The 14,647-nt window shown below is 32.1% G+C and overlaps 1 protein-coding gene across 2 annotated transcripts in view; it reads right to left on the bottom strand.

Annotated features, from left to right (window-relative positions):
* KLHL1 (kelch like family member 1) overlaps positions 1 to 14,647 on the bottom strand; it is a 266,430-nt gene that overhangs the window by 174,530 nt on the left and 77,253 nt on the right. For both annotated transcript variants that reach the window (XM_016122531.2, XM_016122532.2), the window contains exon 2: positions 6,828 to 7,010. In XM_016122531.2, coding sequence (XP_015978017.1) covers positions 6,828 to 7,010 — 183 coding nt within the window. The remainder of the gene's footprint in view (positions 1 to 6,827; positions 7,011 to 14,647) is intronic.

Below are 14,647 nucleotides of genomic sequence, written 5' to 3'. Positions count from 1 at the left end.
CGACTATAACATACAGAACACTGCTACCTTAAAAAGAAAAGTGTAGAAAAGTTCATGCTGCATTTGGATTTAGTGACACGTAAAATTTGCATTAGATTTTAGAAGAGAAATGTAATGAATAACACAAAGTAATATCTTCATATATGTGCATAATAGCTTCTATTAATGCAAGGGCAGCAGTGGTAAAAAATACACATATAAGTGGATGCACTCAGTCACCCTGGAAAACCTCTTATTGAGGTTATCACAAGTGTATTTCCTTTGAAATCTATTAAACTTTTCTAAGTCCACTCCAATTTATCGCGGTGTTTGACATTGTTGACCTCCCACACCATCTTTAAATCTCTTTTTAGCTAACGCAGTACAGATGTCCTTATCTCAGCTTACCTCTGATTCACTGGCTTCTCGTCCTACTCTTACTCCTTGACCTTTTCATTACTATAGGTTTCAATCAGGCTTTTAAAAGTTTGCCTTAACACTCACTGATTCAGAATTGTTCTTGTGCATGGCCTTAATTAATACTGTAATGGTAGTATTATATCTAGCCTTGCCTCTGTAATGTCTGTAGAAACTTCTCACCAGATATCCCAGTAGTATGTCAGTATGCCCTAAACTAAACGAAAGTCTTTCCTGTGAGGTTTTCTTTCATTTTTGCTTCCCTGATTCTAATTGGTGCACCACCAATATATTGAACTTTCATAGTAGATACTATAAAATCGTTGTTTATGTCTACTTCTCCTTCATTGCCTATATCATAAGACACAAAACCCATCTTTTCTTTTGTATTGGAATTTGTGGCTTCCCTGTCCAGAGCTCCTTTATGTGGCACAGCTATGTACCCAACACTGCTGACATTAGCACCTAACTGCTCTCAGCTACCCCTTCTCCAGAAACACACTTGGCCAAACAGGAGCTACCTCCCTGGGAATTTATGTGCTCCTGCTCCTCTTATCTCATCCACCAACCTCCACAGCCTCCCCACTCTTAACCTGCAGCTGGGCCCAATGGCAATGACTAATAGAACCTGGATGTAATGTAATGCCAATTTTCCTTAGAGTAGGACTAACTCTGCAGCAAGTCATACTCCAGAGATTTTTGAGAGTTAAAGATGAAGCAAAGTTCCAACTGAGACAACATCCTTGATCTGCTCTTTCTTCTGCCGTATCTTGCTTCTTTTCTTTGAGGACACTCCTTAAATAAACCATGCACCACTGAATTCCAGTCTCAATTTCTACTTGCAGGGAATTTGACTCATGACCTTGTTCTTCAAAATATTTCTCAGTTCATCTTTTTCTCGGTATTTATATAGTCCTCATTTCATGCCTGAAATAATGCTAAGAGTTTCCTAGACCATAAACTAGTTTCTGCAGTGCTCATCTTTTGTGCATTTTCTAAAGCTGTACCATTTTTCAGAGCTGTCTTTGCAAATTATGATAGGCAGACTGTTACAATTGTTAATGCATTACTTCTATTGCCAGACTGCCTGAGTTTGAATTCTATTTTCACCACTTATTAAATGTATAACTTGAATGAATGTCTTAATTTCTCCATTTCTCAATTTTCAATTGTATAAGAAAAAAAAAGTAGAGAAAAATAGGTATGTCCTTTCTTTCCAGGACAAAATAGGTTAGTATATGCAAAGCACTTCGAACAAGGCCTGGCACAAAATCAACACAATGAATGTTAACTAGCATTATTATTATTATTGACAATTATATTCCTCCTCTCTTCAAGAACCTACATGAGCTTCTAATTATACTAATCATTTCAAATCCAAACTTCTCTCTGGTTTTCAGGGTCTATCATAATTACTTTTGTCCTACTTTTGTGACTTAATTTTGCAGTATTTCTAACAACTACTCTCCAGTTTCACAAATCCAAAACCTCATAAATTGGACAAACATAAATTATTTACTTATGAATTTTTCCATATTATTCTCACTATCTAAAATAGCATATCTGTTCTTTTTCATTAGACTGACCTCAAACACAATTTCTCTGAAAATCTATCATAATACTTAGTTGAGTGTCTAATATACTAATATATTACAGTATTAGATTATTCTGAATTTGACTATATATTTATTTCTACAGTATATTTTAAACTTTCATATGTTTTTGTGTTACTAATTAGACTCTTTTCATTTCAGCTTAAAGAACACCTTTCAGCATTCCTTATATGGCAGCTCTATGGTGATGTACTCTCTCAGCTCATGATCCTTGTTGGCTTGTACTGGAGTCTATACATTTACAGAAGTACGTGCCTCTTCCAATCTTTACAGATTATCTTGCACAGTCAAAAGCCTTCACCAGTGAGCCCATCCAGAGATGCTGAGAGGGCCAGCGGTGGTGTCTGAAGGCAAGCATCCTGTTGGGGCCTTTGTATGCGCAGGTCTGCTGTCTAGTCAACAGGTGTCAGGACTAGCACTTAAATACACAAGGACCAACTTAGTGCCTGAGTCTGCAGAAGTAGGCCTGGAACCTGGGTCACTAGGGTGGGCCTGGCACTCGTGTATGAGGTGATTGGCCTGAGACCTGGGTCTGTTTGTGTGTGGACACAGGTTCTGGGTCAACAGAGGCCAATTAGGCAATAGGGACAATTGGCATCTGAGTCCACAGTGCCTCATTTGGTACTAGAGTTCTCTGGGAGCCTGATTTCATGGGAGCCGGACTGGAGGGTGGTGCCATTGTGTCTGGCTTGGTGTTAGGCTCAGCCTGGAGCTCGGGGTCTCTGGAGTTAACCTGTAACCTGAGAGCTTCTATACCTTGAAGAGTCTGCTGAGGCTGGTTTGGTTCTGGGACAAGCACAGAGCCTGGATTCCTGGGGACCAGTCTCGAGTCTAGAACTGCAGGGGCCAGGCTGGCCATGGGTGGATGGGGAGGGAGTTGAAAATAATGTTATTTCTAATTTTATATTAGCTATTTAAGATCTTCTTATTTATTTCTGTCTAATGTACTTATTCTTAATCATGGCTTAAGGTTGAAAAAATTTTCACAAGTTGAATCACATTTCATTGTATACCTGTACAGTATAACAGAGTAGGCCCTAAAAATTACTTAATTCTCTTACCATTAAAAATTCAATAGTCCAGTTATCAATATTGATCTGTCAGTGTAATTTTCAGCATCTGACACCCCTAATTACAGGTAGCCCATCTATCAAAAATCCTCTATGTTTAGTATTCAGGGATTTACATTCAAGTGTTTTGGTTCACTTGTTGCTAATCAATGATCCTTGGCCATTTATGAGAAGTCTATATTTATTTTAGAATTTCTCTAGGACCTAAAGCACAGACAAATTCAGAATTTGGATTATTTTTCATGCTAAAAATACATTAATGTGTCATCTTAAGTATTATTAGCCATTCAGAGCTAACCTACTTAAAAATATCTCTTGCAATATCCTTAAGTATTTATATAAACTTGGGATTTCATAAATACACTGGTAGTTATCACCTACATCACATATAACATACAATAACTGGCATAGAAACAAAGGTTTTTATGGAGAACACGTTTATGGTTATAATCTGTTAAATAGAAATTTAATTGAAAGTTTTAAATGATGAGATAATAAGAAATTAAATATACATGGTCTTTATGAATAAATATTTAGCGAATACTCATATTTAAAGTTATTATCATAGTCCCACATTTTCCAGTGGTAATGATTGCAAATTTATATATATATATTTTTACCCAGAGATAATACATAGTTGTGCTAATTAAAATATAGCAAAATAACTTAAAAATCCATTTGTTTGTTACTGTTACTAAGATGATTATTTAGTTAAAGCAAATAGCTAATTTTGCATTAATTACAATCAATTCATTGTGCAAAAAGATTTGTAAGGAGGTTCAATGTACCCACAATTACTGAAAAGAGACTGAAGAGTGATTGTCTTTTTCAGGTGCCCTGTAAACATTTTTCCACGTATTTGTTAATATATATTTAACTTAGAAGCATAGGTATGTAAATTGTAAAATAGATTGTACAAAAGTTTTAAAGCATGATTTCAAGAAAATATAAATCTTTATTGAATTAATTTAGCAGTTAGTCTTAGATAAAAAATTTTTCCTATTTCAGTTAAGGAAATTATAGGCAATAATATATTTAATGTGATACCTCCTAAATATATAAAATATTTAAATGTTCAAAGTGATATGTATAAAATTAATACAATGCTCAAATGTTTTAGAGTAATCTAAACCAAGAAGCAATTTCATTTCTTAGTTATCGGGATTATTATAAAACAACTTGCATAATTAAATAAATTATTTAGAAAGTAATATTAACAATCTAGATAAAAATAAAGAAAACAATGTAGAATACAATTAATATGGGAGAATTGCTCAATATATTAAAAATACTTCAAGTGAGAAATATTAAATTGCTACCGATGCAAGGCTATAAAATAAGAATCTATAAATTAAATGACTCATTGCTTTCTTAAAAAAAATGAGCTTTTGATGTGTTAATACATTTTTGAGTTGGTTGAGTCCTACTTAAACAAATATATATATGTAATTAATTTTTAAATTAAATAAAGTAAATTTAGTTACACTCTCAAATTAAGAATATTTTATACAATAGAGCTTTTATCTAGGTGCTATTTTGATAGCTTCAGAATAATTTTCATATTTGCCATACATATTACAACACTGAATGTCTCACTATAATGACTATTAATCTTTAAGGTTTTTTTGCAGCAAATAAAGTAAAAGGAAGAGATGGCATTACGCCCAGAGACACAGGTGAGCTAGGGCTTAGACCTCGTTCCCCTGGTTCCCCAATGACTTCTAGGGGATAGGTTATATAGGGAAAAATCATTAGTCATGGTAGTTTAGGGAGTTGGGGTTGTGGGCTATATTGATTAGTTAGGGCTAAGGTGAGAAGCAATTGATCATTGATTGCATCAGATCCTGATGTCAATGATAGCCTCGCATTCTGCCTTCATCGATTAGAAGCTGAAACATAACTGAGGCAAAGTGTTACCTTTAGTTTGAACAAAACTCTGTTTCTGTAGTTTACAGACTGGAGGCTTTGTTCCTAAAACTGGTGCTGACTAGGATCTGATGTCTCAAGGGCTTCATGATTGAGGGAGTGGACTTGCAGTGTGTGCAAAAGTGTAAGGGTAAGCAAAGAAAAGAAGCAAGTGAGTCATCATGCTATCAGACTAGACAAGACCAGTTTGAATCAAGGAGAAAGAAAATGTCATTTTAAGGAAATGACGTTTTTGCCTGGTCACAATCCCCCTCTTTCTTTTGCTCATTCCTCAGCCTTGAGGGAGAAGAGGCAACAACTGTTCTGGCTGTTTCCTCCTGAAAAGAGGCAGATTTGAGGGGTTAGAGGCATGAAACTGCCTTAAGTTTAATTGAAAATATTCTTCTGTTCTTGGTTTACCGTGAATACTCTGTAGTATCATAATGTTCACTTTTCCCCTGGGATCCCTACTTTTAGTCTTGAAGATGAGATGTTTACTCAAAAACATACATCCTCTAACAGAAAACATAATACAATAAAGATTATTAATATACTGCATTCCTCTAAATAACCCACAAAAGAGGCTACACCCACATGAACATCTATGGGGAAGTTGAGACTCAGATATGTAGAATCATGCAGAAGGCTACTTACCTACAAGATGTAAAAAAGAAAAAGGCCCATTAGATGACCTTTTTCCTGACTATTTTATAATGACTATTTGTTAATTGTTCTCTTGCCAATGATAATGGAACATCATCAAAATATTTGAAAAATAACTGTGAATAGTATTAGAATTATTGCCATAGTTATCTGACAGATTGATCTAGATTATTTAAGGTCAAATGTTCCTTCCTATGTATTTCTAGTGTATTGGTTCAAATGTAATGTCCACATTTTAATATTATTATCATGATAGAAATATAGCTTTATTTTTCTGGAAAACTTTTAATAATCTGTATTTAGGTACATATATATTATCTAGGCAATACAATTTAAATTTAAAAATATAGAGAAGAAGAGTACAATGAGAATATTTTTGATATGTGGATAGTTTACCCTATTGATTCATTATTATTAATAGTATTAAATGACCCATCAAGGTAGTCTAAGGCCAGTTATCCATATATGTAACTGTTTAAAATAATCAATATCTAAATTAAAATTCTTTTCACACTTAAAATTCCTAAAAAAAATTCTCAGTAAAAAATCAACATTAAATTTAATAAATTTTTGTTAAGTAAACATAGCAAATCAATATGCCACAAAATAATCAGATGTCTAGTTTATGTAACTTGGAATTATCAATTATAAATATATAAGGAATGTTTAAAAATGTATTAGTTTTCAAAGAGACTGGGCCTTAATAAAAATATTAATGTCATAAATTAAAGATTTTTAATAAATGCAAAATAAAGATGTCAATATGAAATACTTTGAATTTGCTACTTGAAACAAATAATGTATACCCAAAATAACCTGACTTTTTAAAATTTTGTTAGAAAAGCATATCTCATTTAAGATGTCAGGTATATCTCCTAAGTTAAAATTGATCATTTATTATGATTGTAAATCACATAAGATGGAGTATTTATCAACCTTAGTTAGAGAAAATTTAGTTTTGAATTATTTGTATTTGTTTTATTTCTTAAAAAGTTTACTTAAAATGGCATTACAACTCTTGCCCCAAAAGAAGTAAACAAAAGTAAAAGAAAAATACCCAAGCTTTCTTAGAAATATGGATTTTGAATTCTCCAATCATAGGGTATTTTGTAATCTACATACCAGACGATCACTTCTAAACATATGAATTCATATTTCCAATATAGACAGATTACTATACCTATGTGCAGGTATCTTTCGGTTTCCAACAATCAGGATAACATCACAGAGTTGTTGTTGTTTCAAGTAACTTTCCATTTTTCTGAAGGTTTGCTCAGCATGGTGAACAGCCTGATAGAATTCTTCAGAGCTACTGGAGTCCAAATCACTTTGAGGTGTCAGTGAATGGCTAGTCGCTGACAGCCTGCAAAACACATACAAAAAAAAGATGGTTTTTATAAAGCGCCACTAATTGTCCAGCACTACATACAGAATTTTATAATTTTAAAGAGAAAAATCAATGAATCTCTCCTTATGTTTATCATTATTAATACAGGTCAAAAATCTATTTTGGGTTAAATGATTTTTTCTAGGGAGCAATAAGCTAATCATAAACTATCTTCTTTGTCTTAAAAAGATTTAAAAGACAGGTTATCTGTATTTATTACAGATAACAGAAACAGGCTTCCAGGTGTTACATAAATTTCTGACTAGATGGATCACAATTACATATTTAATAGATAGAAAACTGTCATTAATATGTTCTAGTATATGCGACAAGTTGTTCTAGTATATGTGACAAGAATTTCACAGAACATTAGGTTATATGAAAAAATCAAATGGGAACGAATAAGAAAATATAATAATTTGACTTAAGATAGTGATAGATGAACTGGAAATTATAGATTGGATGCAGGAGAAGGAAACAGTAATCTGAAAAAGTAAATAAAAATATTTAAACTAAAATATAAACACATAAAAAAATTTTTTAAAAAAGCGATAGTTTCAGAACCAAATGAAACATGGTAAGAAATTATATTTATGTAACTGTAGTCTTCAAAGCAGAGGAAAAATATAATGAGACAAAAGTCATCTAAAGAAATAATAGCCATATGAGTTTTAAAAAATATGTTGAAATACATCAAAACACAGATTTTTGAGTCCCACATAAAACAAAGAACACTATGCATCACAGTAAAACCAATGCAAAGCTAAAGAAAAAAAAAGAACTTTCTTAGAAGCTGGCAGAAAACATGTCCCTCAAATCATTTAATGAGACAAATATAATATTGATTAAAAACCTTAGGATGTTCCAAAGAAGGTAAATAAATGACCATTCTCTCTCTTAAATATACTTGCAAACTATTCTAAGCAAAATATTAGCAGCCAAATATAAAAATCTATGTTTCTATGTTAAAAAAAAAGAAATGCATATAGAAACTAAATGTATGAAATATATAGTTGATAATGTATCACAACTAAGTTGGACTTAAGGAACACATTTAAGCCGTATAACCGCCTAATTCATTCATATAGCGATCATCATATTAATTGGAACCCTTCTTTCCTAAGACTAAAAATGACATTCATTAGTAGTACTTCTAGTCAACATTTTTCTAAATGACCTTGCAACATAATGTAATAAGGGAAAAAATAAATAAAGCTCATTACAGTTAGATATAAAAAACATATAACCGATATTCCTTCCAGAAGATGTGTTTGTACACATAGAAAATCTAAAAGAATCTAAAGATGAGTTTACAAATCTAAATCCTTTAAAATTATGTGTGTCCTCTGTCATCTACAATATTTATATACAGTATGGTTATTTTCATCAGACTTTACAAGTTTTCCCTTAAATATTTAAAACTAATAGATATTTTGCTGTGCCATATGTTTGCCTTTCACAAGTTTGCAAATTACAACCCCAGAATATGGCTCTGAGGTAACTAAGGAGAATCAAGTCAGGACTGTAGGTTGCCAAATAGATCAAAACTGTCCCACTGAGATCATGATGTTTCTGGTCTGGTACCAGACTGCATGGACAGGGTCCAAATGTCAAGATACCAGAGGCTGCCCTGCAGAATGGCTCTAGATTGATTTTAAGGAGATTTGGGATAAAAGCTCCATTCAGATCCTTATGTTAATTTCCTACAAGTTAAATAACACACATAAGGCAGGGAATTGTACACCTCACTAAGAATTTCATAGCCTTGGAAAGATTATCAAGAAAATACTTTATTTTCGAGTCACCCAAGTTATGGTGGATACACGTTCGAGTGAACAGTTTTAGACCTTGGTGAAACCATAGACATAAAATGAACAAGACATAGAATTTGACAGGACTAACCAAGTCAAAAAGGTAATTACTATCAAGATAGTACCTTCTTTTACGTAATTTAGGTATACTAACAAATATCAACTACAATATGGACTTGGGCTTTTTCTGAAGAATTTAAAAGTGATTTGAAGAAATAAGTTATAAAAGAATAGAGAGATAGAAACTGGTCTCTAAACCATTTTTTTTTCCAGAGTTTATGTTTACTCATAGATTTTTGTCCTAAATGTTCTGATGCTTTGAATTTTTCCATATTGTATCTGAAAATAAGTCACTTTCCTTAAAGATTGGTTGATCTGTCAGAGAAATAGATAGGTTTGTTTGACTTGATCTCCTTATGAAGTAACTGTCACAATGCTTGAACATTTCCTCGTAAATCACGTCCTGATCTCAGGCTTGAGTGGAACATTTTGGCCTTGACCTTTGACTCCAGATTTAAAAAGGTGTTTCCACATCAGAACACTTATGATTTTTAAACTAAGGTTCATTATTTAATGATATTCATCACATATTCGATCTTATTATTTTAACAAAGGATACCTTAAAATTTTAGGAAATAGCTTATATCTTTACAATGTGCCTTATAAATACTAAGTAAGAAATCCGATATTTGATTATTTCTATTATTGCTTAATTTTTATATCTTGGCCTACATAAATTATACAGAGTCTTTTCAATCTGAGACTCTCATCAGATGTTAAGATCTGACACTGACACTATAATTTTTATTTTTATTGTGGCCCCAAAACATAAAGCTTTAAGTTGTAAGAAATGCAATTTTAAACATCCAATATGACTTTATTCCATCAGAATTTAAACATGCTTAAGATTACCCCAACCTAAGATATATAAAACAATAAATGAATAAAAATTTTTCTTGATCTCATGAACTACTCAAGCCATAGCCATTCCTCTCTACTTCCTTTCACATTCATATGTCTTAAAAGTGAACACACTTATTATCTTCATTCCTCTGAACTTCTTAATCCATTGCAATTTTGTTACACACCCATGTAATAAAACTGCTTTTGCCAAGGGCACTAGTGTCTTTATCTAGGTTTCATTTCCTATCTTAATTGCTGACAACTGACCAATATATATTCCTGTTCCTTGCTAATCAATTCAGGATTAAACATTATTTACTTTCCCTGTACCAAACACTTCTGAGATGAAGCATATTTTCCTATTTTTATGCTAAACAATATTGAGATCGTGCAGAAATAATTTAGCTCTTGCATCAGGAAATAATTATTTCTAGAAGATTAGACTGTGAATTAACTTTTAAAAAGCTAGAAAATCCAGCAATTACTAATTTGTTTTCACTTTAAAATACCCACCTATATATCTATCTAAATCTATTACATCATAAATTTTGCCTATTGCCAATGAGACCCCAGCCTTCAACACCTCCCTAGGTACATATTATAAGTTCTTACAGGATGTGAAACTTTTTAAATTTTTAATACCCTCAGCTGAAGCTCTAATTCTAACCATAGTAAGTAATTTCTACAGTAAGTCACATCCTTTTTCTATAGCTACACACATATTTTTCTTATGACCTTCACAACATTCTGATGCTAATTACGTAACATGGTTTAAATATATCTCTCGTATGTAGAATATTTTAGGAGTACAATAACTATTTTTGAATAAATGAGTGAAGAACATTCTAGGAGAAGATGGCCTTGGCCACATGCCAATTTTAATGTTACGATTTTTTCTTTTTTTGTTTCACAGACACAAAAATATGTTTTTGGTAAAAGAATTTATATCTCCAAGTCCAACACAGTGCGTGACGCACAGAGGGCTGTTAGTCAATGTGTGAATTGCTATTTTCTTGCATTTTCAGGTATTACATTTGTGTACATTGTGAAAATATTAAAGAATACACTAAATATACTATAGGAAACAGAAGTTTTTTAAAATGATATGATACATTTCTTTCAAGCAACGATTCCTGACTAAGACTATATCCCAACCTTATTACTTATTGAATGTCAGTGAATAAGAGTAGAACTAAAATGGCAAAACATATTTGCAATTGTTTTCTGTTTCTCTGGAGTAATTAGGCAACTTTTGTTTTGAGAGAATAATATAAAGACATCTCTATAATATCAAATAAAGGTATTACCTATACACAGTTCTTGAGCAAGACTTGAATGTAGTGAATATATTTTAATTTAAGTGAAAAAATAACTTCCTTTCAGCCCTGCAAATTTAGTATACATTGCAGGCAATGCATAGCTCTTAAAATTATGTTTCCATTTGAAAAAATATTTTAACTTTTAAAAATATTTCTTAATGAAAAGTAAAAAAGTTTATTTTTTTACATTGCTTAAATGTTTTATGTGAAGCACATATTATTTCTGTTTTAAAACCATAATATCATTTTTATAAATCATTACAAACAATATGAAAAATCAAAAATTGGCCCAAAAGTTTCATAAAATAAAGTAAAATATTTCAAACCTATTTAAAAAAGGTCTCTATCTAGAGTTAATATTTTGTTATAAAAAAAGAAAGGAAAGCCTGAACAAGCCCGGGCCTGGTTAGTACTTGGATGTGAGACCACCTAGGAAGACCAGGTTCTGTAGACATAAAAAATAAAACAATAGTAAAAATAAAAAATAAATGAGAGATTATAAGCTGACAAAGTCCTTGTAATCTGAGGTCAACCAAAGGTTGCCTCACCTTAAAAAAAAGAAAAAAGAAAAAAGAAAGAAAGAAAAGAGAAAATATTTAAATAAATAAATACATTTATAAAAAATTAATTTTTTGTTATTGTAGTGGTAAAGAATGAAACATCATCATCATATATTAACATGAAAGAATGAACTAGTACTCAAAATAAATATCTCATTATGTTAAACACTAATTTACCATATTTTAAAAACCCCCAAGAGAGAGGTTTATATCTAGGAAATATTATATAATGGATAAAGTTCAAGCACCAGGTGCTACTACTTAGAAACAAGAAAAATGAATATAGTCATTAGTGTTGCTTCTGGGTACAATTTTCTTTTATAAGATTATTGGAATTTTAAGTAAGACTTTTATTAGAAGTATTGAAACACACCACACACACACACGCGCGCACACACACACACACACACACACACACACTTTGTTAAGATAGAACATAAAAAGAACAACTTATGGACCAGAGAAAAGAGCATATATTCTAAGCTCCATCAGTTCCTGAATTCTGAATCTCGACTAATTTACCTGTAAAATAATTTACTTTTAATAAACCTCCTCATAGGATATTCGTGGGGGAAAAATATATATATTCGAAGCTGCTTTGTAACTTAAAACATTAAGTATATTTCCAAAGAAATGCCGGATGTAAACATGTGACAAATAGTATTTGTGAAATAAAAAGAATATTTTTATTAACTAGGTGCATCATACGCTACAACATGTTGCTTGAAAATTTATATCTACCTTTAATCATAAATAATCATATAAAACATAAATAATACATTTGTTATTTTCCCCTTTTAAATTTCAAAATGCACAATCCATAGGTACCTCTATTTTAAATTAAAAGTATTTTAAATGTTTGAAATTATGAAACAAATATTTTTCAAAAAATTTAAACTCTAAAGAAAACTTGGTTTCTGGAGCATTTAAGCTCTTACTCCCCAGCATATCTTATCACTTTGGCTGAAATAAACTCTTATAACAAATTTTTTAAAAAAGGAAAACTTGGTATCTTATAAAATCCCCACGTGGTTGAGAGCATGATGAGAATAGCTGACAAACTACATTTAGTGTTGAAAATTTTCAACAAAAAAAGCCAAATTTGAGAAGAAAGGCAACTTCGCGGATAGCAACAGCAAATGTTATAAAATTCTGAAGTGACTCTAATATGAACTACAGTAGTAAATTGACATATGAATGATGCAAAGTCTGCTCTTAGAAGATAGACCATTTGCCAAAGTAATTGTAATAATGTGATAACTTGAGTAGCCAGGTACGTGAAAAGTATCTGTAGGAAAAGATTTAGAGGGTATCAGAAAAGGGTTGAATTGCTGTGGTTCTACTTACCTAGGATTCAGAGAAGTGGTTCTTACATCTATCATGGGCTAAAGGAAGCCTGAATTAATAGGGATCTTAGAATCTATAATGCTAGCATTTCCCAGTCATGCTGTAGAAGAAGAAATAAATATGATTATGAATATGAGAATGATACAGCTGATCTATCATGGCCAGACTGTTTAGCCATAACTACTGAATGAATGGCCTAAAGAAAATTCTTTTCACTGCTAAGAAATTCATTAAAAGCTTTCTGGTGAGTAAACTATAAACTCCGATGGCAACTAAATTGAGCTCTTTGCTGTCCATGGCAATACTGTACTAGATGATAGCGCTTAAGAATTAGAGACAATGTGGGTTTTCTTGTCACTATAGACCATTGCCAATTTAATCAAGCCAGCCATCTATTTGGGTAAATAAGGTTTTATTGGAATGCAGTCACACTCATTCGATTGTGTGTTATCTATGGCTGCTTTCTTGCCACAACAGCAAAGTTCAGTAGTTGCAACAGAGATTATATGCCACCTCCCCACCCGCGCCCCAGGGCCAAATATGTTTACTGGCTCTTTATACAAGAAAAGTTTACTGGTCCCTAATGATCATAGGAATGGAATGGTGATCAGTACAATTTACTTATGAACATCTCTGCAAATAACAAGTTTATCATGAAGTACCTGCATAAAATAGATAGTTCATGAAGTTAACACTTCATCTAATTAATTGTATGAAGTATAGTTTTTTTGTGAGACATCTGAGTTGAATCACCATGGTGAGACTTTATGCTCTCTCCCTAAATTACTTTATTTAAATTAATTCAGAGATTAACTTTCTTCACTAAGACTGAGTTCTTTTAAGAAAGAACCCTGGAAAGTGCTACAAATTTGTAATGGAAATATTTATCCAGATATTAGTGCCCAGACACTAGAAAATGGAAAATACTAAATATTCCAGAGTTATTAAATATTTTATATGAATTTAAGTACTTCATAACTCTAAAATGCCACCATATCCACCAAAGAGGAAGCCTGTGACAGCCTGGTTATAAATTGCATATTTGCCCAAGTTTGTATCCCAGTGTGATTACTGGGCCGACAGAGTCCGCCTGCAGTTATTCCCTCCGTCCCAGAACACAATATTGGATAAGATGAATTCAGAAACCACCACAATTGCATATTGGCTTCTTGACCCACAAACTCAAGTTTATTATGAAGAATCACCACATACCTACTACTGTAGTAAATTCAAAGCTATCCTGTGACCATAAAGAACTAGCAGATACTAATGCCACATTAAAATATGAAGGGATAGAGCTTCTATTATACCCCGAAATTAATTCATTCATTTGGTAGGTAGAAATTCCAGATGGCTCTTGAATAATAACTAGATTATCACAAATGTAATCAAGTAGTGAAGGTAATTGTAGCTGACATTCCAGATGTGATATTTTTACAGAAGAAAATCATCACAGCCCATGGCACTTAGTTTGTAGATATAGACTTGGCATAAGACATTTTTTTCTCAATCAACATAAGGAAAACAAGAACATCAGCATTACTTCTGTGTCTTACCGCAGAGGAATGATAACTCTTCTGTCTACACTTTGCAAGAACTCTGATCACTCTGATATCCCATAAAACATCATGTATTTCCATGATATCTGTGATACTATGATCATTGGATCTCGT

Source organism: Rousettus aegyptiacus, unplaced genomic scaffold (assembly GCF_014176215.1).
Source record: "Rousettus aegyptiacus isolate mRouAeg1 unplaced genomic scaffold, mRouAeg1.p scaffold_m13_p_11, whole genome shotgun sequence".
In the NCBI taxonomy this organism is placed as follows: domain Eukaryota; kingdom Metazoa; phylum Chordata; class Mammalia; order Chiroptera; family Pteropodidae; genus Rousettus; species Rousettus aegyptiacus.
Note: the sequence above shows the minus strand (reverse complement) of the source record. Positions and strands in the feature narration are given on the sequence as shown.